Source organism: Danio rerio, chromosome 15 (genome assembly GCF_052040795.2).
Source record: "Danio rerio strain M-AB ecotype USA chromosome 15, GRCz13ab, whole genome shotgun sequence".
NCBI lineage: Eukaryota > Metazoa > Chordata > Actinopteri > Cypriniformes > Danionidae > Danio > Danio rerio.
In genome coordinates, this window is record NC_141035.1 from 39,622,056 (window position 1) to 39,647,259 (window position 25,204).

General features: G+C 36.1%; 1 protein-coding gene across 10 annotated transcripts in view; it reads right to left on the minus strand.

Moving 5' to 3' along the window:
- nphs1 (NPHS1 adhesion molecule, nephrin) overlaps positions 1–25,204 on the minus strand; it is a 486,431-nt gene that overhangs the window by 167,457 nt on the left and 293,770 nt on the right. For 7 of the 10 annotated variants that reach the window (XR_015508789.1, XM_087283293.1, XM_087283292.1 and 4 more), the window contains 3 exons: positions 17,185–17,357; positions 11,398–11,533; positions 5,498–5,594 (listed from right to left, as the gene is read on the minus strand). Coding sequence is in view for 9 of the 10 variants with exons in the window: in XM_087283293.1 (XP_087139419.1) it covers positions 5,498–5,561 (64 nt within the window). In the remaining variant the exon portion in view is untranslated. 10 annotated transcript variants of the gene reach the window in all.

Consider the following 25,204-nt stretch of genomic DNA (forward strand, 5'->3'; position numbering starts at 1 on the left):
CTAGGGAAAAGATTCATTCATTACCAGCCATGATTATCAGTCTCTGTGGTCACATGACCTTACAGTAAACTGTATTATTCCAATACAGTGATTTTTTTTTGCCAATTAAATTTGTCCTTCTTTTAAAAGCATTAAAAATGTAAGTAATTTAACTTTTAAATGGGTCTGTACTTAAATATTGTTTAAATCACATTAAATTATATTCATTTATTGTTCATTAGGTGTATGAAAACTACTTTATATGAAGGGGCTTGTAGTATAATTATTAAATAGAGAACTCCTCAATTTTACTCTTCACTTTATTTAGTAGATTTTTTAATTCAAACTGTATCCAATATGAAACTTATTTCTTATTCATTTATTAGTATATAAATATATCAGTAAACTTTCAAATATATGTATTAGTATTGTAGGAGCAATTTATTGGTTGTAAAGTCTTTCGGACCACTAGAGGGTGTATAATGTAGTGTAATTATGTTCTCCTAGCAAGGGCTTGGGTGTTGGGGCATAGAAGAAACTTTGACCGTGCTGGACGTGTAAAATGGCTGCGTCCGAAATAACCTACTATGTAAATACTGCATTTGAATTTGAACCATTAGAAAAGTACATTCTATACAGTATGAATTTGAGTAGTATGTATGGAACTCAGATGCGTTTCATTCGCCATTATGTCATGCTCACATGACCTACCTTCATCAGTTGCAACACTTTACTCCCATTAAAAAATTCTGATGCACACTTTTCAAATAGTAGGTCACGCGGGTATTTCACCAATACAAATTTTTTGAATTCTATGGCTACCTCTGAAACCGCATACTTTCATACTATATAGTTCGCTAAAATCAGTAAGTGAGCCGAGTAGTATGTCTGAATTCATAGAATTCGAAAATCTGTAAGCGAGAAGTACTCGGATGACTCACTACTTACGGCGAGATTCTGAAGTGCGTATCCCATGCATGCTGCACTATCCCATGATGCCCCGCGAGAGAATTCATGACACAGGTAGGTCACATAACCATGACAAAATGGCAGATGTAGTACGTTCGAATTCCATTCATACTTCTTACATTCATACTGTAAAGAACATGTTTTTCTAATGGCCGGGTAGTACGTTCAAATTCAAATGCAGTACCTACTGAGTAGTAGGCGGTTTCGGACACAGCCTATGAATTCAGACAAACTACTCAGCTCACATACAGATTTTAGTGTACTCTATAGTATGGAAGAATTCGATTTCGGACACAATGGGTTTATGGTTATTTAGGTTTACTTTTAACAAAATGGACAATAAATGGATTGTAATATCCAACTTTATTTGCAAAGGTATGGACATTTCATTTTATCACTGAGTCGTTCAAGGAACAAATGTGTCAAAACCAACGATCAACATATGTGCACCTACAATACACTACTTTCATTTACTGAATTATTTAAAAATAAATAAACTTGATTCATTCATTCTCTTTTCGGCTTAGTCCCTTTATTAACCCGGAGTCGCCACAGTGGAATGAACTGCCAACTTATCCAGCACGTTTACCACAGTGGATGCTCTTCCGGCTGCAACACATCTCTGGGAAACATCCATACGCACTCATTTACACTCATACACTACGGACAATATATCCTATCCAATTCACCTGTACTGCAGGTCTTTGGACTGTGGGGAAAACCGGAGCACCCAGAGGAAACCCATGCGAATCGGGGAGAACATACAAACTCTACACAGAAATGCCAACTGACCCAGCTGAGGCTCAAACCAGCGACCCTCTTGCTGTGAGGTGACAGCCCTACCAACAACACTGCACGACCGCGTTTCCCAATCTTGATCTATAAGTAATAAATTTTTTTTACACATTTATACACTTTTTATTTCTTAGAGAAATCATTATTTTACAGAAAATATTATAATTTCAACTCAACATGTTAGCTTCACAATTCCTAAATAATTTAAATAAGAAATGAATTGCATTGTATTTAAAAAATCATCTTTACAATTACAGGTAATTGTTTATTATTATTATTATTATTATTATTATTATTATTTTATTTTTTTTCTACCTAAACATTAAATGGCATTAAATTAAATGATCGTTTTCATAGTTTTTTTTTTATTTCTTCCTAAAAATATTATGATATATATGAACTATATATAATAAAAAAAGTAAAAATTAAGTAAATTGCAAAAGTAAACAGCAGAGTACATTAAAGTAAAACAAAAAATTGAATAAATAAATTATTAAAATACATGACAGAGCAAACTGAAATTAACAACGAGCATTTTATACATTTCTGGAGATTGCGAATTATGTAGCCAGAGGAACTTATGGCTGCATTTCGTCTTTAAAACAAATGCTACAGGGCGGTATAACACCATTCCTTTTTGTGCTTAACAGCTGATCGCTTGCCTCCATGTGAACGGCTTTTCCCATTTTACCACTTTGTCCAGTAACTCTGCATCTAAATGTTTCAACGTAGGTGACGAGCGGAGTTGACGGTTCCAGAAAGTGGGTAAGACAAAATCAAAAGCCAAAAAATAAACAAGTAAACAACAGGGTGAGAAGGTGGTAAAATCTGAAAACGTGGTAAAAATCAGGCTGCAGTGAAGTTTTTTCTTTTTCTGAACTGCTTTTGAAAACACTGTCGATGGCGACGCAATGGCGCAGTAGGTAGTGATATCACCTCACAGCAAGAAGGTTGCTGGGTCGCTGGTTCGAGCCTTGGCTCATTTGACATTTCTATGTGGAGTTTGCATGTTCTCTCTGCTTTCGCGTGGGTTTCCTCTGGGTGCTCCGGTTTCCCCCACAGTCCAGGGACGTGCTGTACAGGTGAATTGAGTAGGCTAAATTGTCTGCAGTGTTTTCCGCTGTGGAAAAACATGCTGGTTAAGTTGGTGGTTTATTCCACTGTGGCGACCCCAGATAGGGACTAAGCAGAAAAAAAAAATGAATGAATGAATGAATGAATGAATGAATGAATGAATGAATGAACACTGTCGGTGTGTCGGTTGGGTTTAGGGAAGTGGGTAGGCACTGGTCAATCTGTGCTTTTTAAAACACTGTCAGTTGGTTTTAGGGAAAGGGGTGTATTGGGGTATTGATCAGTCATTTAGCCAGTCAACAGGTGGATTTTCACAAGAAGAGCAGGCACGAATAGCACTCGTGAGAGATATTTGAGATATCAAAAAGTGCACAGAGCAGCCTCTGGTGCATTCGTGAAAACAAAAACTGCAAAAAACTGCAAAAAAAAAAAAAAAAAAGGAGCTCCTGGGATGTATTTGGTGCTCTCCAGAAATGTATACAGGGGTATGTTATCGGAAAGAGCCTGGGTTGGAATTTAAAGAAAGGTTTCATTAAAACATTGGATTCAAATCATTTTTAGTGCAACTGCGGATTTAATCGTTTTCATTCTTCATAAAATGACTGCTAACTGCTGTTTTTATTTCTCCTTATAAAACAGGAGTTGCAGCATCATTCTTTTAAAGTCCAGACACATTACAGCCAACAAGATCATTGCAGACAGAGATTATTTTCCACGGTGCCATGCAACAACATATGGTACCATCCACTCCAAACCGAGCCTTGGCATACTGTAACCAATTTCATCTCCACTAAACTTGATTGTTGGAGCCTGCTAATAGACAGGGAGCACAATTATTACGAGATAAAAGCTCACAGCAAGATGGTGAACAGCCGAGCGAGGGCGGCCTGGTTTTCTATGTCAAAAGCTTCTCAGACCAAGTAGGATGAAGTCAGTTCAGACGCGCGAAACTGTGTATATGGTGGAAGAATGGGAAAATGCAACAAGCAATCATTACAGTAAATTGCCTCGGCCATTCTTTCCATTCAGATGCAGTTTTGTCAAGCAGCGCAGAAGCGGTAAGGGAGCATTTACCGCATGTAGCTGTGAGAGTAGAAGATTTGAACATTTGCTTGTGGGCCAAATTGCCTAGACATACATTCAGTGTGACACACAGGAACTATTCGAGGACATTTTATATAAGCAAGTCTATCTCTTGTGTAACAAAAAATACTTGTGATATTACTCTTTCGACGGCATAGATAACTAAGTATTTAGCACTTTGGAAACATGAAAGGGAAAATGTCCTTGTCATAAAATAAAGTCAGGCGGTATATGGCTATACATCAAAATAAAGAGCGTTTATTGCATAAAAATTTGTGCTGCCATTATTTCACAATCTTATCTATAAAAATCTGTAGAACCCAAACACACCAAGTAAAGAGTCTAAATGCCATTCACACAGTACACGATTTTCTGTTCCAATGTACTTCAACTTGCTTGATAGACGTGCATTATCTTTACGCTCGCATCTTGCGTCTTTTGAAACACTTAACACATAATCGTGTGTGTTTATAAGATGGTGTGTCAATAATTTCAACTTTCAACTTAGACAAAAGTCTTGTCGCTGAACAGAAATAATGTACAGTATAGAATATAAAGTCATGGTGCAGTGGCAAAATAATAAATACTGTGTATGACTCCCATGAGCTTGGAGGACTGCATCCATTCATTTCTGCAATGACTCAAATAACTTATTAATAAAGTCGTCTGGAATGACAAAGAAAGCATTCTTGCAGGACTCCCAGAGTTCATCAAGATTCTTTAGATTCATCTTCATTGCCTCCTTCATCTTACCCCAGACATGCTCAATAATGTTCGTATCTGGGGACTGGGCTGGCCAATCCTGGAGCACCTTGATCTTCTTTGCTTTCAGGAACTTTGATGTGGAGGCTGAAGTATGAGAAGGAGCGCTATCCTGCTGAAGAATCTCTTGATGAACGTAACCCCAAACCATGATTTTTTCTTTACCAAACTTGACTGATTTCAGTGAGAATCTTGGGTCCATGCTGTCTTCAATAGGTCTTCTGCAGTATTTGTGACGATTGGGATTTAGATCAACAGATGAATCATCGGAAAAATCTACCTTCTGACTCTTTTACAAATTATCAACTAGAAGTGAAGTCATTATTTGTTCCTTTTACAACCGGGATCGACGACAAGCCTTTTTTTCAGGTGGTGTATATGTTAAAAATGAAAGGATCCCATTGGATAAATCTCCCTTTTGTTTTCTTTTTGTGGCAACATTTTTATCCTACCTGCATTTCAAGGTGATCGGTGGTTGTTAATTTAGTCTACTGTTGTACATTTTTGAAAGTGCTTTGGTTTGTAATATAATAATTTAATATAAAGCAGTTTAAACAAGCTATGCTAAACCTTTTTTTGGCATTTGCTTCTTTGTATAAATATGCTTGTGTTTGATAAAGGATTATATTTATTCATTTAATACAGCACCTTTGGCGGATAATTACACCAGTGCATGAAAAGTGTTGTTAACAGCGAAGCTACAAACGCAATATTGCTGTAATGACTCACAGGTTTCATTACACAGTTTAGATTAAATACTCTGGTGTAATCACACAAACACATCAATTAATGAATACAAAAGAGTCATATTTGGCCTTTTGGTTTCAAACTCTACCTTTGAAATCCACAAGAAGCAAAAAACAGCCACTCAAGAAGACTAGAGAAAGCCAGGAATCCATCGCCGCCAATTGGTCCACGGCGTCAAAATAAATCTGTAACAAATCAGACAGAAAGAGACATATGTAAACACACACGCACATACATATAGTCACCGCACTTACTAAGGTCTAGGACATTACACTGGCTCCTCTTGATTTTTTTTTCTTTTTTTTTACCTTCGTGCTCCATTGAAGCGCTCCCTTTGAATAAGTTCAAGATTTCAGAGAGAACCTCAGGAACACTTCAAAGTGAAGCCCAGGGAGTGTTTCTATACCGTATGGAAAGAGCTCTCTCGGGTTCACGGCCATTACACCACGCTTTAGCCTCCTCCAGAACTCACTCACTATCTCTCTCTCTCTCAAAGCCAATAGCGCTTGCATTTCAAGTCAGGTTGCAATCTCTTCAAATTACCAACCACACTGGAACAAATAATAGTGATTTACTTAATTAAAAACTAAACATTTTCCCATCTAAATAAACAAAAGAAATTGAAAGCGCTGGCTCCTTGAGGCATCTCCCTCGGTCCATTAGTTGCAGTCCAATGGGCTTTGATAGGAATTAACTCACACTCAATTATACTCTGTGCCCGCAAACAGTCCCAGACGCCAAACTGTGAACGCAATCTCTCCCTCCTCGCAAAGGGGAATGGATGGAGGGCTTTCAGTCGGAGCGCTCGCATGCTGTATTTAGACATTCTTTAAACATATCCCTTTATTTCCCGCTCTGTCTTCTTTCGTCACATGCGCTTGGGGAGGTTTTTCGTCTTTCATCAGTATTGGGGGCACAGGCTCTAAGCATCCCTGTAAAAACAATACTCTTATTTTTTTGCACTGGGGCACGTTGTAATTTGGGAGGCTGGGAAAAGCATTTTTACATTCTTTTCCAGGTTGATAAGAGAAGTAGACATGTATAGTTTAAGTCTTTTTTTTTTTTCAAATATTTCCTAAATGATGTTTAACAGAACAAGGAATAATATATTTTCTTCTGGAGAAAATACACTACCTGACAAAAGTCTTGCCGTCTTTCCCAGTGGTAAGAGCAACACATAATAACTTGACTTCTAATTTGGAAAAGTGTCAGAAGGTAGATTTTTCAGATGATTCATCTGTTGAACTGCATCCCAATCATCACAAGAACTGCAGAAGACCCAATAGAACCCGCATGGACACAAGATCCTCACAGAAATCAGTCAAGTTTGTTGAAGGAAAAATCGTGGTTTTGGAGTTACATTCAGTATGGGGCCATACGAGAGATCTGCAGAGAGGATGGCAACTTCAACAGCCTGAGGTATCAAGACATTTGTGCTGCCCATTACATTACAAACCACAGGAGAGGGCAAATTCTTCAGCAGATTAGCACTTCTTCTCATACTTCAGCCTCCACATCAAAGTTCCTGAAAGAAGGTCAAGGTGCTCCAGGATTGGCCAGCCCAGTCCCCAGACATGAACATTATTAAGCATGTCTGTGGTAAGATGGAGGCATTGAAGATGAATCCAAAGAATTTTGATGAACTCTGGGAGTCCTGCAAGAATTCTTTCTTTGTCATTCCAGATGACTTTATTATTAAGTTATGAGTCACTGCAGAGATGTATGGATGCAATATTCCAAGCTCATGGGAGTTAAACACAATATTCATTCTGTTTCCACCGCACCATTACTTTATATTCTATATTGAACATTATATCTATTCAGTGACAAGACTTTTGTCTAAGCAAAGTCAGACCTCACTGTCCTAATTAAAAAATTTTAAATCAAGGCATGATCATATTTTATTTTGATAAAATAAGCGTAATCTAGAGGCCTTTTGTATAAGCCACTTTTCATACCAAATGATACCACTAATTTGTCAGGTAGTGTATTTTTTGTTTTATTTTGGCTAGAATAAACGCTATATATATATATATATACACACACACACACACACTATATATATATATATATATATATATATATATATATATATATATATATATATATATATATATATATATATATATATATATATATATATATATATATATATATATATATATATTTCTAATAACTGATTTATTTTATCTTTGCCATGATGACAGAAAATAATTTTTGACTAGATATTTTTCAAGACACTTACACTATTCGATTTAAAATAAAAGTGACATTTAAAGGCTTAATTAGGTTAATTAGGTTAACTAGGCAGGTTAGGGTAATTAGGCAAGTTATTGTATAACGATGGTTTGTTTTGTAGACTATCGAAATAAATCTAGCTTAGAGGGGCTAATAATTTTATCCTTAAAATGGCTTTAAAAAATTAAAACTGCTTTTATTCTAGCTGAATTATAAAACAAATAAGACTTTATTATAAGACATACTTTGACAATTTCTTTGCTCTGTTAAACACAATTTGGGAAATATTTCAAAAAGAAAAAATATCAAAGGGGGGCTAATAATTCTGACTTCAACTGTATATACTGTACATATACTGATTGTCAATGATTTCCCTAATTAATCTAACTTTCCTTGTTAACCTAATTAACCCAGTTAAGTCTTTTAATGTCACTTTAAGCTGAATTCTGGTATCTTGAAAAATGTCCAGTAAAATATTTGTTGTGTCATTGTGGCAAAGATAAAAGAAATCAGAAATTAGAAATTAGAAATTAGTTATTAAAACTTTTATGTTTAGAAATGTGTTGAAAAAAATCTGCTTTTCGGGAAAAATATACAGGGGGTCTAATAAGTCAGGAGGACTAATAATTCAACTGTATATGTTTTAAACACAGCATTCTTTGAGCTAAAGCTAAGCTGAATTTTAATTCAGTCTGGAAAATGGTTTGCTTTCAGTAAAGTAACTGTTACTTTGTTGACATTTCAATTCTCAAGGTTGCAAAGTGCAAAATAGCTGAAGGTTGCAACGTGCTTCAATGCTGAAACGCTTTCAAACATACAGATGCACTATATAAAGTGATGAAATAGATTTGCTTTTAAATATTTCACTTTTGAAACAGTAATGCAAAATTACAGCTTTCATGGAACATTTAATTACTTTAACTTCACCACAAACCAGCGTTTATGATTATGATAAACAACTGGAAGCAAAAGCATGCAAATTAAAGTCACAAATCAAGATTAAAACTTTTATTAAAACAAATGGATAAAGAGAAAATGAAGACATTTATATAACATGCCTTTGCTAATGCACTGTAAAACTGTGTCAGATAATTACTGGTAAGTCATGTTTACACAATATGTATGAGGGACAAAAAAATAACCCAAATGTAAAGCTAAATTAGAACACTTTAAATAAACCCAATAAATAAATGAAATTTATTGGCAAGTCGGAAGCTGTTTCCAGGCTTTAAATATTTCAAGAATTTTAATTCTTCTTTAGGTTAGTCCTAATAATCTTAAATGAAAACATAACATTCTAAAGAAGTGTTTTCGGTAATACAGTATATACACTCACAGGCCACTTTATTAGGGACACAGTTGGACCCGCTTTTGCCTTCAGAACTGCCTTAAGCCTTTGTGGCATAGATTCAACAAGGCACTGGAAATACTCCTCAGAGATTTTGGTCCATAATGACATGATGACATCAGGCAGTTGCTGCAGATTTGTCTGCTGCACATCCATGATGTGAATCTCCCATTCCACCACATCCCAAAGGTGCTCAATTGGATCTATTGGAGTTCTGGTGACTGTGGAGGCCATTTGAGTACAGTGAACTCATTGTCATGTTCGACAAAACCAGTCTGAGATCATTTGCCCATGACATGGTGCATTATTCTGCTGGAAGCAGCCATCAGAAGATGGGTACACCGTGGTCATAAAGGGATGGACATGGTCGGCAACAATACTTGGTTAGGCTGTGGCGTTTACACAATGCTCAATTGGTACTAATAGGCCAAGAAAATATCCCCACACCATTACACCACCACCTGAAGCACTAATACAAGGAAGGTAGATTCATGCTTTCATGTTCTGACCCTACCATCCGAATGTCGCAGCAGAAATTGAGACTCATCACACCAGGCAACGTTTCTCCAATCTTCTATTGTTCAATTTTGGTGAGCCTGTGCGAATTGTAGCCTCAGTTTCCTGTTTTTAGCTGACAGAAGTTGCACCCGGTGTGGTCTTCTGCAGCTAAACCCCATCCGCCTCAAGGTTGGATGTGGTTCAGAGATGCTCTTCTGCATACCTCAGTTGTAACAAGTGGTTATTTGAGTTACTGTTGCCTTTTTTATCAGCTCAAACCAGTCTGGCCATTCTCCTCTGACATCAACAAGGCATTTGTGCCTACAGAACTGCCACTCAATAGATATTTTCTCTTTTTTAAAGCATTCTCTGTAAACCCTAGAGAGGGTTTCACTTGAAAATCCCAGTAGATCAACAGTTACTGAAATGTTCAGACCACCCCCGTCTGGCAAAAACAATCATGCCACGCTCAAAGTCAACTAAATCACCTTTCTTCCCCATTCTGATGCTCAGTTTAAGCTGCAGCAGATCGTCTAGACCATATCTACATGCCTAAATGCTGCCATGCGATTGGCTGAAATTTGTGTTAACAAGCAGTAATAATAGGTGGTGATATATATTTAAGTAAATCACAAAGTGTGCAGCATGTGAATGTTTTGTCCATACCAAAAACATAAGCGTTTATTGATTAAATATTTTTAAAACATTTTCTTTTATGTGTTTTGTTGATTGAAACTGGTATTAAAATAGTAATAAAAAAGTGATCCACATAATCTGCTAGTGGGGTCGGCAAAATAATTTTATTTCAAAGTAAAAACAAGATTATTTCACTTGTTTTAGGAAAAACTCACTTAAATCTAAAGCAATTTTTGTGAAAACAACACATTCGTTTTCGATCATATAGAAGATGCTTCTTGAGTTTGTGCACTACATGATTAAGTCTATAAGTGGATATAGTGTATCATTTGGGATGCAACTTCAATAGTGAATAAAGACTTTAATTTTTGATACTAAAAGACAACATTTTTAGTCAAGATGTGCATTTCTGTTTGGCACAAATAAAGCAGTTCATTTGTTTATACAATTGTGATTTTAAAATAGAAACATTATGAAACCCAAAATTTTTGTGACACACTGTTCCACAAAATCAATTTGTTCTGGGACAACATGAAGGAATTAAGTTAGTTAACGTATTGTTTTTATAAATATAAGTGGAGTCAGCATGAAAAAAAATAAGTTGCCCCCCCCACAAACACAAGAATTCTATTGTTCCAGCTCAATTTAACCAAGTCGTTTGAACAAACAGCACTCATTTTTTGAGTGCAGTGAGGGGTCAGATTCAGTTTTCATTAAAATATCTTCTTGTGCTCTAAAGATGGCTATGGAATGACATGAGGATGAGTAAAAGATGACAGAAGTGTTGTTTCTTTGGCTGAACTTAACCTTTAATTGAAGTGTTATGGATATGACACTAACAAGCTAATAAAAATCTAATTCCTACCACTGACAAGACACAACTAGATGTCCACGAAGAACGTATGTCAGGTTCTTATTCACCCATTAACCGGCTACCTGTCAGTCTCTTTACTGCCTTAACAAGATCTCAGAAGAAAACTTTAGTTCCGCAAAAAAAAAAAAAAAGCACACAATATGACTGGTATGACTCTACTTGAGCTCATGCCCCTGCAAAAAAATCTTAAAACCCCCATGAATGAGCCCTGATTTTTCTCAAAAGTGTTTTTTTTTAAATCCCTCTTCACTTTTTCTTATTGTAATGTTCCCCAAGTGAGCCACAGACTAATCAAAAGAGAAACTCGCAGTTTTTGTTCTGACTTCACCGCTGTGCTAGTCAGCGCTCGTTGGCAAAATTAACTTCTCTCTCCTCTTTTCTTTTTGACACAAACCTTATTTTGGCGAGTGCGAGGAGGCTGTCAGGGAGATCAGTGAAAGCAGCTCTTCTCAATGACTCAGCGTTTCTGTCCAGGTCTTTAATGAGACGTTCTCTCTTCAGGCCTGTCCAACCTCCCTTCTCCCGCGTCCCTGAAGACAAACAACAGCCTTAATTGTAGGGAAAATATTACCACGGCACAGAAAAAGGGAATTAATTCATTAATTTTAGCTATTTGTTTTGTTCATGTTTCCGTGTCTTGACAAGTTATGCTACTGCGGCTGCACTAAGGATGAAATTATCTTAACAGACTGAGGAAGATAACACACAATCTTGAGGTTTGAAATCAAATGAATGATACCTTCAAGACATACTGTGTAAATAGAACTAGGCAAATAAAATACACTGAAATTACAAGATAAATTGAATTATATATAGTTAAAGTCAAACTAATTTACCAAGTGCTGCTTAACAGAGAAAATATTTTTTCAACACATATTTAAACATAATAGTTTTACTTACAAATTTATAATAACTCACTTGTTTTGTCTTTGTCATGGTGACATTACATAATTTAACATACTATTTTTCTACCTACTTTTCTCATAAGATACTAGTGTGTGAGTGTGAGTGTGAGTGTGTGTGTGTGTGTGTGTGTGTGTGTGTGTGTGTGTGTGTGTGTGTGTGTGTGTGTGGGTGTGTGAATACATACAGTTGAAGTCAGAATTATTAGCCCCCTATTTTTATTTTATTTTTATTTTTTATTAGGTACACCTGTCCAACTGCTTGTTAACACAAATTTCTAATCGGCCAATCACATGGCAGCAACACAATGCATTTAGGCATATACACATGGCCAAGACGATCTGCTGCAGTTCAAACTGAGCATCAGAATGGAGAAGAAAGGTGATTTATGTAACTTGAATGAGGAATGGATGTTGTTGCCAGACAGACTGGTCTGAGTATTTCAGAAATTGCTGATCTACTGGAATTTTCACGCACAACCATATCTAGGGTTTACAGAATGGTCCTAAAAAATTATCCAGTAAGCATCAGTTCTGTAGGCGCAAATGATGTTATTAATGAGGTAAGAGGAGAATTGTGATCTCTAAACACACAACACGACCAACCTTGAGGCGGATGGGCTACAGCAGCAAAAGACCACACCGGGTGCCATTGCTGTCAGCTAAAAACAGGAAACTACGTCTACAGTTAGCAGAGGCTCACCAAATTGGACAATAGAAGATTGGAAAAATGTTGCCTGGTCTGATGAGTCTCGATTTCTGCTGCGACATTCCGATGGTAGGATCAGAACATGAAAGTATGGATCTATCCTGTCTTGTATCAACGGTTCAGAGTGGTGGTGGTGTAATGGTGTAGGGGAAATTTTCTTGGCACACTTTGGGCCCATTAGTACCAATTGAGCATCGAGTCAACACCACAGCCTACCTGAGTATTGTTGCCAACCATCTCCATCCCTTTATGACCACAGTGTACCCATCTTCTGATGGCGACTTCAAGCAGGATGCCGTGCCATGTCATAAAGCGTGAATCATCTCAGACTGGTTTCTTGAACATGACAATGAGTTCACTGTACTCAAATGGCCTCCACAGTCACCAGATCTCAATCCAATAGAGTGCCTTTGGGATGTGGAACGGGAGATTTGCGTCATAGTACAATTCAGCAGCAACTGCGTGATGTTATCATGTCAATAGGGACAAAAATCTCTGAGGAACATTTCCAGTACCTTGTTGTATTTATGCCATTAGGGATTAAGGCAGTTCTGAAGGCAAAAGGGGGTCCAAGCCGGTTCTAGAAAAGTGTACCTAATAAAGTGGCCAGTAAGTACATTTTAAAATAGTTGTACTTCTAAAATAAAAACTGCTTTTATTACAGCCAAAATAAAAGAAATAATAATTTCTCTTTCACTTGCTTTGTCAAACATCATTTAATAAATAAATAATTTTTTTTTTTTTTTTTTATAATTTTAACAGGGGGACTAATAGTTTTGTATGTACTCAAATAAATCATAATCAGTTATTATCTGCACTTTTTTATTTAATAATTAACAGCTAAAAACTACTTTTGCTGTGTATTATTTCAGTATACCCTGTGATGCCTTTTTACTTCAGGACTTGATGAATATAAAGTTTAAAAAACAGCTTCTTTTTTTTTTAAGAAATCGCTTTTAAGATCTGATTTACGATCACCTAAATGTACTGTGTCCATGTTGAATCTGAACATTGGGATTTTTTAAAATATATATCTCTTAAAACACATTAAGCATATTAAGTCACAGAATCGTTTCACAATGTTACCTTTTCATTCTGTATTAATGAAAAGTCTAGAGCAGTGTTTCTCAACCACGTTCCTTTAGGACCACCAGCACTGCATGTTGTGGATGCCCCCTTTTGTCTGTCACACCCATTACAGGTCCTGCAAACTCTGCTAATGAGCTAAAGATCTGAATCAGGTGTCTTCGGCTAAGGAGACATTGAAAATGTGCAGAGATGGTGGTGCTTTAGGAATGTGGTTGAGAAACACTGTTTTAGAAGTATATTAGCTAACATCAACACTAAAATATGATCTAAAACAACAACAAATGTGCATTTTAATATCTTAGTGTCATTTTTCTAGTGGATTATTGTCACAGTAATGTCTTTCAGAATAAGAAAGATCGTATCTGCTGATCGATTGAACAGAACTGTAATCTGTGCACATTCAGGTTGCTTCATTCACATGTCAATATGATTTCTGCACACAGACACGGATGTCATCGCTCACACTGACAACTGATGCTTGTTTGTTTACATCTCATATATAAGTCCTTGTCAGTCTCCTTGTGTCTTCAGAAGAGCCAATGCTGAAAGACATGAAATTAGATTTGCTGTAGGTACAAAGCTGGTAGGGTGTCTGACTGGGTCAGAGAGGAATCACACACACTGACCGGGCCAGGTATATTTTTAATGTTTTTGTTTTTTTCCATCATATCATCAAACAAGCCTACACTCAAGCCTGGGCCTACTGGATGAAAAAAAAAAAAAAAAACAGCATGAAATTCCCCAATGTGCAGAAAATGAGACCGGCTCTGCACTCAGACTGGGACATGCATGTTTTTTTTTTTTTTTCTTGCAAATCCAAGAACATGTTTCACATCCGGCATCTACAGGCTTGAATGTGCTTTGTAGTAGCACATTATAAAAAAATCATTTAGTTGTGGTTACAGTCAATATATGGGTCAAAGATGAAAAGGGGGCTTCAAACATCAAAACAACAGTAATGCTATTCAGTTTTAAATGTGTCTGTTTTCTCTGTGTCTATAAAACATTTTTTTACAACATCAGCTTATTTACACTGTAAACATCCCTGACAGACAAACTACTAGTTATTACATTACCGTGGGGTAAAAAAAAAAATGTTTGAACACTGATTTCTTATCATTTTAAAGATTTGTTTTTGAATTTCGTTGGATCTCGGAGAAACTTTTGAGGATCTTTTGGTCTACTTCACTTTGTCAGGGAGTTCCTATTAAAATAATATCTTGATTGTGAACAGGTGTGGGGCTAATCAGGCCTAGGTGCTGCAAGAGAATTTGCACAGGCTCACCAAATTGTACAATAGAAGATTGGAAAAATGTTGCCTGGTCTGATGAGTCTCGATTTCTGCTTTCTTTTCATTCGGATGGTAGGGTCAGAACATGAAAGTATGGATCTATCTGCCTTGTCTCAATGGTTCAGGCTGGTGGTGGTGTAATGGTGTGGGGGATATTTTCTTGGCACAATTTGGGCCCAATAGTACCAATTGAGCATCGTGTCAACACCACAGCCAACCCGAGTATTGCTGCCGACCATCTCCATCCCTTTATGACCACAGTGCACTGCAAGCAGGATTATGCGCCATATTATAAAGCATGAATCATCTTAGACTGGTTTCTTGAACATGACAATGAGTTCACTGTACAAAAAAAAATGTGGCCTAATAAAGAAAAATTGAACTCAGGTGTGATAAACACGAGTTATGTTTTAACAGGGGGCAAACACTTTTTCACACAGGGCTATGTAGTCTTGGATTTTGTTTTCCTTTAATACCAAAAACTGCATGATGTGTTTATTTGTGTTATTGTGGACTAATATTTAAATTTGATAAATGATCTGAAGCAAACACTTTTTTACACCATTGCATGCATTATGATTTGTTGTGTGCAATAAGTGAGGAAATAAAACCAATATGCAAGTATCTGTTATCTTTATGACTCTATTCTGCTAAAAGTAGCCATCAGAAGACAAAGACATAGTCAGCAACAATACTCAGGCAGGCTGTGGCGTTGACACGATACTCAATTGGTAATAATGGGCCCAAAAGTGTGCCGAGAAAATATCCCCCACACCATTACACCACCACCATCACCCTGAACCATTGATACTAGGCAGGATGGATCCATTCTTTCATGTTGTTGACGCCAAATTCTGACCCTACCATCCGAATGCTGCAGCAGAAATCAAGACTCATCAGACCAGGCAACGTTTTTCCTGATGCCTTTCTATCAGCTGGAACCAGTCTGACCATGCTTCTCTGACCTCTGGCATCAACAAGGCATTTGCTCCTACAGAACTGCCATTCACTGGATATTTTCTTTTTTTCCCGGACCATTCTCTGTAAACCCTAGACCATACCTGCCAACATTTTGTCTCTGAAAATCCTGGAGCCCGGGGTGGGGGGGTTTGGGGTTGTTGGAAGTTTGGGGGTGAGGTGTCTGAATAACACTTGAGGTTAATTGCACATTATAACACTTGTTGGGAACTGGGTTAGTAACTGTACTATGGAGCAGGTTTTGGGCGGCCGTTGTGGATCGGATCTGATACCAGAGGACAGGGAAGAGGTGGGGGGGGGGACATGTTTGTGCATGGAAATCCCAGTAGATAAGCAGATTCTTAATTACTGAAACAGCCCGTCTGGCACCAACAACCATGCCACGTTCAAAGTCACTTAAATCACCTTTCTTCCCAATTCTGATGCTCTGTTTAAACTGCAGCAGATCATCTTGACCATGACTCTAAGCCTAAATGCATTGAGTTGCTGCAATGTGATTGACTGATTGCAAATTTGCATTGAAAAGCAGTTGGACAGGTGTACCTAATAAAGTGGCAGGTGAGTGTATATTATAAATCAAAAATTATGTTTCGTCCTATTTACAGTGAGACATGTGCAAAATATTGCCATAGAACATGATTTTTTTACAGTAATTTCCCATACAAGAAAAATCAACACTTTTGAGCCATGCGATGTATTTTTGGCTACTCCCACAAATACACTAACACAACATAAGGCAGATTCAAGTATCCTGAGCATTAATTAAGTCCAGCATCTGTTGAAAACCACGAAAAAAAAATTACATCTCCAGTTCTCAATTACATTATAAGCACAATATAACAACCACAAACACACTCAAACAAGCAGCCATCAACAGATTCCATCCAATTTACACTCATTAAAAATTAATATGTTAAAGGCCACTAATAGAAACTCACAGCTTCCTGAAGAGCCAAACCTGTTCAAATCCTCTTTGTTTTGACTCTTTATTGCACCGTTTCAACCTAGCTTCCACACAGAAACCCTACGTTTCTCGCTCAGCCATCCCCTTGACACAGAAGTCGACTTAAAACTGACTGAGAAGAGAGGAAAAGAGGCCTTCTTTCAAGCCTCCATCTCCTCACTCTTACCAGTCTTCTTAAGGCAGAGGAAAAAAACATATGAAGCCTTTGAGTGTGATAAAACATGTGCATGTGAGAAAACGCGGCTTACCTGTTGGTGCTCCACTATTCGCCTTTGTCTGAAGGTTCTTCTCTGAAGATGTTCTTGGTGAAGAAATGCCAACGGGGGCTTCCCGTACACACAAACACACATTCCCCTCGCTTTCTGAATAACCTGACAGCGATGGAGGAGTGAAAGCAGGGAGGACGAGATGAAACTGCTGACTGTAAAATAAGCAGAGGAACACTTGTAACATGATGGCGTTCAACCTCTGTCATCGTGTCCTCCTGTTTGGCCATTAGACGGCATTTAATGAGCTTTAACATCTGCGCAAACGTGGTTTTTCTAATGGACTACATCTAGAACAACACGCTGCTGCTCTTTTCTAATTCGTGTCTTGTACTTTGTGTGTTTTGTGCGTTGGGGGACTCTGGTACCCTTGTCGACACTGAAGTGAAGGAACGAGTCTCCGCGGCGACCACTTTTGTAACATTTATGCTCATGCATAATAAATAGTGCACAGACTATTCACTTTATTTTATATACTGAACACTCCTCAGGGGCCGCCTGGACTCTCTCTCCACGCTCAGCAACAGATTTTTTTACACAGAATTCATTTTCCACAACTGAATATTTGATTGTGGGTTGAAAATCGTTGCTTTTTTTTTTTTTTTTTTTTGAGTTTCTTTTTTATTTTATGTCACATAACTTGACTGGATGTGGTGCCGTTAAAACAAAACAAAAAAAATATATTAAACAATAAAATAAATGAATGAAAGTGTATTTTACAGGGCTTAAAAGATTTAAACTGATCAAAAGTGTTAACAATGGTGTTCACAATATTATATAGGTATTTAGTAACTTATAAGATTTTATTCATTACCGAATAATATATATTTTACACTAAATAAATAAATTAATTAATGAATGAATAAATTAGTTAATTAATTAATTAATAGACCAAACATATTTGTCCCTCCTGTCTTTTATTTCATTTTATTAATTTATTTTTACTTAATTTATCTTGCAACATTTACTGAACACTCCTCGGGGGCTGCCTTGACTCTCTCCGTGCACAGCTACATATTTTTTTTTTTTTTACACAGAATTTATTTTCCACAACTGAATAGTTTTATTATTTTTTAATATTATGTCATAACTTGACTTTAAAAATGCCATTAAAAATCAATTACTTATTTATTTAAAAAACAAATAAATAAATTAAGTGTATTTTAGAGGTTAAAAAAGGGTTTAACTGATCAAAAGTGACAACAATGGAGTTCATGATATTATAAAAGACTTATTTATTATTTATTTTTACATTTTTTATCATTAATTTCATTATTGAATGCTTTAAAAAGTATCAGTTTCCATTGAATAAAACTATTAAATAATAAACCAAACATCTATTTTCCACGCTTGGATTTTTTAATTTATTTAATTTAAATATTAAAATTATTGAATTTAAATGTAAGTATTTAATATTTAAATTTATATATTTTTTAACATTTACCGATTTTTTCTCCGTGCACACCAACAGATTTTTATACAAATCTGATTTTCCACAACTATTATTGTGTGCTAAAAAAATTGCCATTATATTTTGTCTTCCTTCACCGAGTTTCTCTTTTTATTTTATGTCCTAACCTGACTTAGATGGACATAGGGGCCATTAAAAAGAAATTTCAATTAAAATGATTTTAAAACAATAAGAAAAAAATTGTATTTTAAGGGGCCTAAAACTTAAATATTAAGAATTAAACCCTCAAAAGTATATATTTTTAACTAAATAAATAAATCAAACAATTAATTAAATAATAATATGAAATGTTTATTTATTTATTTGGTCACACTTTACAATAAGGTTCATTAGTTAGTATTAATGCATTTACTAACATGAACAAATAATGAACAATACATTTACTCCTGTATTTGTTCATATTAGTCAATGTTAGTTAATGAAAATACAGTAGTTCATTGTTAGTTCATGTTAACTCATGGTGCGTTAACTAATGTTAACAAGCATTGACTTGAATGTTAATAATGCATTAGTAAATGTTCAATTATGATTAATAAATGCTGTACGTGTGTTGTTCATTATTAGGTAATGTTAGTAAATGCATTAACTAATGAACCCTTATTGTAAAGTGTTACCATTTATTTTTTGCTAAATTCACTACACACTTCTTAGGACCCGACTTGACTCTCTCTCTCTCTCTCTCTCTCTCTCTGCACAGATCTACAGATTTTTATACAGAATTCATTTTCTACAACTGAATTTCTTCCTCCAGAGTTTGTTTTTCAAATGTATATACTGTACAGTACAATAGTTTAGTATGCACTGCGCTCCTGCGTTATTTGATTATGGTGCGCAAGGTCATGATTTGCACTCATTGAGTAATTGCATTACACAAAAAATAAATGCACAGACATTTCAGCTCAACGCTTTCCTCAGTGCATGCTGTATATATACTGTATAGTACATACTGGGAACTCAACATCAACACTTGTCACAAATCAAATAAATGGCAACACATTTTGGCTTAAAAGCCTTCCTCATGGCACAAAACCCATACCCTATATATATATTTTTTTAAATCATGCCATATTGCCATTGAAAAAAAAGCTGTTATTTAAGTTCAAGTTCAAATTATTCAAGATGTACACTGTTAACAATTACCTGTAGAATTCACAGTAACATACTGCCAGCAGTTCCCAAGCAACGTTTTTTTTTTAAAATCAATTACAGCAAAAATACTGTATCTACCTTTACAGAATAATTTATCTTGCTGTATATTTATTACAGTATTGTATCTTTACTATAAAATATACAGTATTTTCAATGAATCTTTAAAATATAGTACCATGCTGCATGACTGTCCTACAATAAAACATTATAAGACATGTATTTCTTATGTTTTGTAATTCTTAACATTCCATTCATTACTGAATGCTTAAAATGTAGTTCTTATACAAAATACAGTTCATATTACATTGTATGATTTCCGAACATTGTTAACAGCATAGTTTCATAGAAAGAACAGCCAGCAAGGGGAAATGGATGGATTTGTGCCGAATATTAGAATCTTTGACCTATAACAATGTACAGTACCTATAACTTTCAGTACGTTTGTTTGCTCTTTATACAGTTTCTATATTAATGTGCAGTTATGTGGAAGAAATAAATAAATTGAAATGCAAATCAAAGTATAAATAGCAGAAGTGAACAAATAGATTTTCCCTAAAAGCAAATATTAATTCGACAACAAATATAAAAGCAGACACTAACCTGGTATAAGTCACCAATGACTAAATCTCCAAAAGACTGATGAAAACATCAGTGAATTGTACCTCTGACATGGACATGAGGCTTATAAATGACTGAAAAACAGCTGCGGGTGAAGTATATTGATCGCAAGTGCTCAGTTTGAGATCACATTTCAGTTTTGTTCAGTTGATATGTGATTTCAAATATTCAAATACTTTGAAACAGATGAAAATCTGATTGCTATTAGTATGACTACTATGGTGATAAACGGAGCAGTGGTCATATTATCAAGCGAAAAAATAGAAAAAGACAGCTGCGAAACAACCTGCTTTGTATTTTTGTAGGAATGACAGTTTAGATCTGTGTAGAGTAATCAGTGTGTGAGTTATTGTCGTTGGTCTATCACTGAATGTGTCCGGAATATCAAAACAAAACCAACTTATCTCAGCTCCCTTAGCGCCCCTCACAAAGCTTGATCCACGCTGGCATTTCTCCTGTTGGGTTTTAGCTTTTGAAAAGGGAAGAAATTCCACCACCCAGTCCAAACTTTTAGAATACCGAGTATCAGATCGGCACAATCCATATGCGCAACACTTTGGCTTGTTTCCCTCGCTCGAAAGCTTGACAGAGCTCCTGCGCGTAGCTACGGTTGCTAAGCCACGATTGGTAGGTGGCGGTTTATGGGTGTGGCTTAGCAAAGGGTCAATTTAGTTTATTCAATTCACCTATGGCGCATGTCTTTTAACCTGTAGGGGTGAAAACATGAAGGAAACCCACACGAACACTGGGAGAACGTGCAACTGTGTCCAACATCAAACAACAGGACATGGCAGACGCTGTTCTTCTTGGCTTTGTGGCTGTTCATCAAGTAGGTTTGTTTAAAAACCATGTCTCATTATATAAATATATATATATATATATATATATATATATATATATATATATATATATATATATATATATATATATATATATATATATATATATATATATATATATATATATATATATATATATATATATATATATATAGTATTATGATGTAATGTCTCGGCTGTGTATTTAAAAATGCCGCTTCTTGTTTTCTCATTTTCTCCTGGCTTGTGCATACACTGACGTATATCTGTAAACCAATAGCGTTCACCTACGTGTCTTGCTCCGCCTTTTGGCACCCTTTTGTTGTGCTAGGTACCCTTTGGAAAGGAAACCCAAAAAAGTGGAACGGTACGGTTCACTTTTTGGTGACTTCGGCCCGTAAAAATGAATCTAAAAGCATACCATACCGTGCCTAACCACTTATTGGAAATGGGCCATTTGAGTATTTATTAACTATTCAATGTGTTTTTAGTTTGTTCAATGACTTATTTAACTTGCCCAATTAACCTACAGTAATTAACATAGTTACAACCTTTAAACAGCACTTAGTATCTTGCAAAATAACTTGTCAAATGTCATCATGGTAAAGACAAAATAAATTAGTTATTAAATTACATAAAATGTGCTGAAGAAAAAAAATCCCTCCATTACAGCACTTAAAAACATTTTTAAAATAACAGAATTTCCACAAGAGGACTAATGATTTTGCCTTGAACTGTATGTATTTAACAGCTAGCAAGAGAAACATCATACAAACAAAACAAAACAAAAAAACTCTAAAACTTTCTTTTGTATTTGTTAAATCAACAAACTCTTTTCATTGGCAGGATACACTCTTAATAATATTGTTCAAAGTAAAAAATGGATAGAGAACCGTCATTTATTCTCAAGAGAGTTGCCCTAAACTACAGTAATAATAATAAAAAACTGCATTATATTTGGTGAAAGGCATACATTCCACAAGGTCTCGCGTAAAAGCATCTTCGGTGTATTTGGATTGAATCTGAATGTGTAATTAGACAGGAGTGAAGCTCGGTCACAAGAGGAGGCAGGAAACAGAATTAAGCTAAACTCTGAAAGTCTGCATGGGTGGAGTGTTCTTATAACTGCATGTGCCTCTGTCAAGGCTGTGGCCTTCAACACGCGCACAAACACACACCCACACACACACCCACACACACACCCACACACACACCCACACACACACCCACACACCCACACACCCACACACACACACACACACACACACACACACACACACACACACACACACACACACACACACAGTGAGGCGAGCTTCACAAGTGGAAGAAGGCATGGGGTCGATGCTTCACTGAGAGCTGGAGAGACAGATGTGAACAGCTGGGGCCTGTTGCTCAGTCATTATGTAGAGCGGCCCCCAGGCGCAGGTTAATGCTTACCCGCAAACACACACACACTGACATGCGCGTGCACCTACACACACAAAATACACAAATGCGCACACACACAAACTCATTCACACAAACACACACACACACAAATTTGCGCTTACACACATACTCACACAAGCACGTACAGGCACACACGCATGCAAACACACTAAATGCACACTTCTACACACACATACTGTACACTCACCGGCCACTTTATTAGGTACACCCCTCCAACTGCTCATTAACCAATTTTCTAATCAGCCGATCACATGGCAGCAACTCAATGCATTTAGGCATTGTTATGTATTTGTGTAATTTGTGCTCTTTTGCTCTGTGCTTCTCTCTCTCTCTCTCTCTCTCTCTCTTCTCCCATATCTACTTTCATTATTCTCAGGTTCCGTTCATTGGTCCATTCAGCTGTCAGTCATTCCTCCCCGGTTACGTCACTCTTACGTCACATCCAATAAGCAAAGACCACCCGTCATAAAAGCACGCGTCAGACCACTCGCTAGTCCCTTGATTTCTCTCTCTTGACTTCTGTTTCTCTGCTTTTCCCGCTTATTTGTGTTATTGCGTTGAGTTTAGAAATAATCCCATCTAACTGTGTATTTTGTTGTTGCTCGTTTCTGTGTGCATGTTATCCGTCTGTTATTCGTACATCATTTTCAGTTTACGTTGTTTACGAGGCTTGAACGAAGCAGACAGGTAAGAAGGTCACGTGACATACATATTGCAACACATAGGACTACTCTGCTGTTTAGTACATTAGGTTAGGGTGAGCGCCACCCCTTGTACTTTTTGGATAGCTAGATAGAGTAGATAGAGTCTTTATGACCACAGTGTACCCATCTTTTGATGGTTACTTCCAGCAGGATAACACACCATGTCATAAAGCGTAAATCATCTCAGACTGCTTTCTTAAACATGAAAATGAGTTCACTGTACTCAAATGGCCTCCACAGTCACCAGCTCTCAATCCAATAGATCACCTTTGGGATGTGGTGGAACGGGAGATTTGCATCATGGATGTGCACCTGACAAATCTACAGCAACTGCGTGATGCAATAATATCAATAGGGACCAATTTTTTTTTGTTCAGTACCATGTTGAATCTATATCATGAAGGATTAAGGCAGTTTTAAAGGCAAAAGGTGGTTCAACCTGGTAACTAGTAAGGTGTACCTTATAAAGTGTCTGGTAAGTGTGCAGACACGCACACATGCAAACACACTAAATGCGCAATTCTACATGCAAACACACTAAATGCACAATTCTACACACACACACACACACACACACACACACACACACACACACACACACACACACACACACACACACACACACACACACACACACACAAAACTATATAACCTAACAAAAAGACAAAAGGCAATGGTATGTTAGGAGAAAATAATCTAAATAAAATTCTACTTAAAAAAAATAAAAATAAAAAAAATCAAGAGAAACTTATAAAATACTTTAAAAAAATATTCAAATTTCAGTGAAGTTTTTTCTTTTTTCTTTTCTATTCTATTCTTTTTTTTTTCTCTCATTCAAGTACAAATGTTTATCTTTCCATTTCTTAATATGTTTGGTGACCAAACTTTTATTTAAATGAATAAAGCATTAAAACATTGTCTATCTAAACTAATAAATATATAGATTTTTAAAAAGGGGGTGTACTCATATATAGAGTATATACACACACGTAAACACATGCACGTACTAGGAATGCATACTGCACAACTAAAACATAGCCCTGCTAAGAAAGCATACACACCTAGTCATCTAGGAATGACAAAGGAAAAAGTTTTCCTCTGTACTCAGGGCCTATTTTACTGTCACTGTTTAATTACTTTTAATAACATAAATATAAACAACATCAGCAATGTCATCATTTAGATGCATGTAAAATGTTCTAACGTTTGTCTAAATGATGTACTGTTTACAATGCATCACAGTAATTGTTTTACAATAATTGAGAACCTAATAGATGTTGCTGTTACTGATTAAACCAATAAACCAACACTCAGATGTAAGTGAATTCAATTCAGTGTGTAGGAGTAGTCGTATTTATTCCTTTTGAAATTTTGAAATTATATATATATATACATATATATATATATATATATATATATATATATATATATATATATATATATGTGTGTGTGTGTGTGTGTGTGTGTGTGTGTGTGTGTGTGTGTGTGTGTGTGTGTGTGTGTGTGTGTATATGTATATATATATAATAGCCTATGTAATTTATTAATATCACCAAATGAATAAAATAATTGGTAAATGAGGAATAAATGACAAAAAAGGGAATGAAAACAGACAATATCCCTAAAAATAATCATAATTACAAGATAAAACCTGTAGATTTTTTAAAGAAGGCAAATGCGTTGATTGACCATTAATAACAGTGAACATACATTTTGCAGCCAGTTTAGAACAGTCAGTTAGATTTTTAAAAATGGCTTATTTAATGTTTTTTCTCGTGACGTGTGCGCAG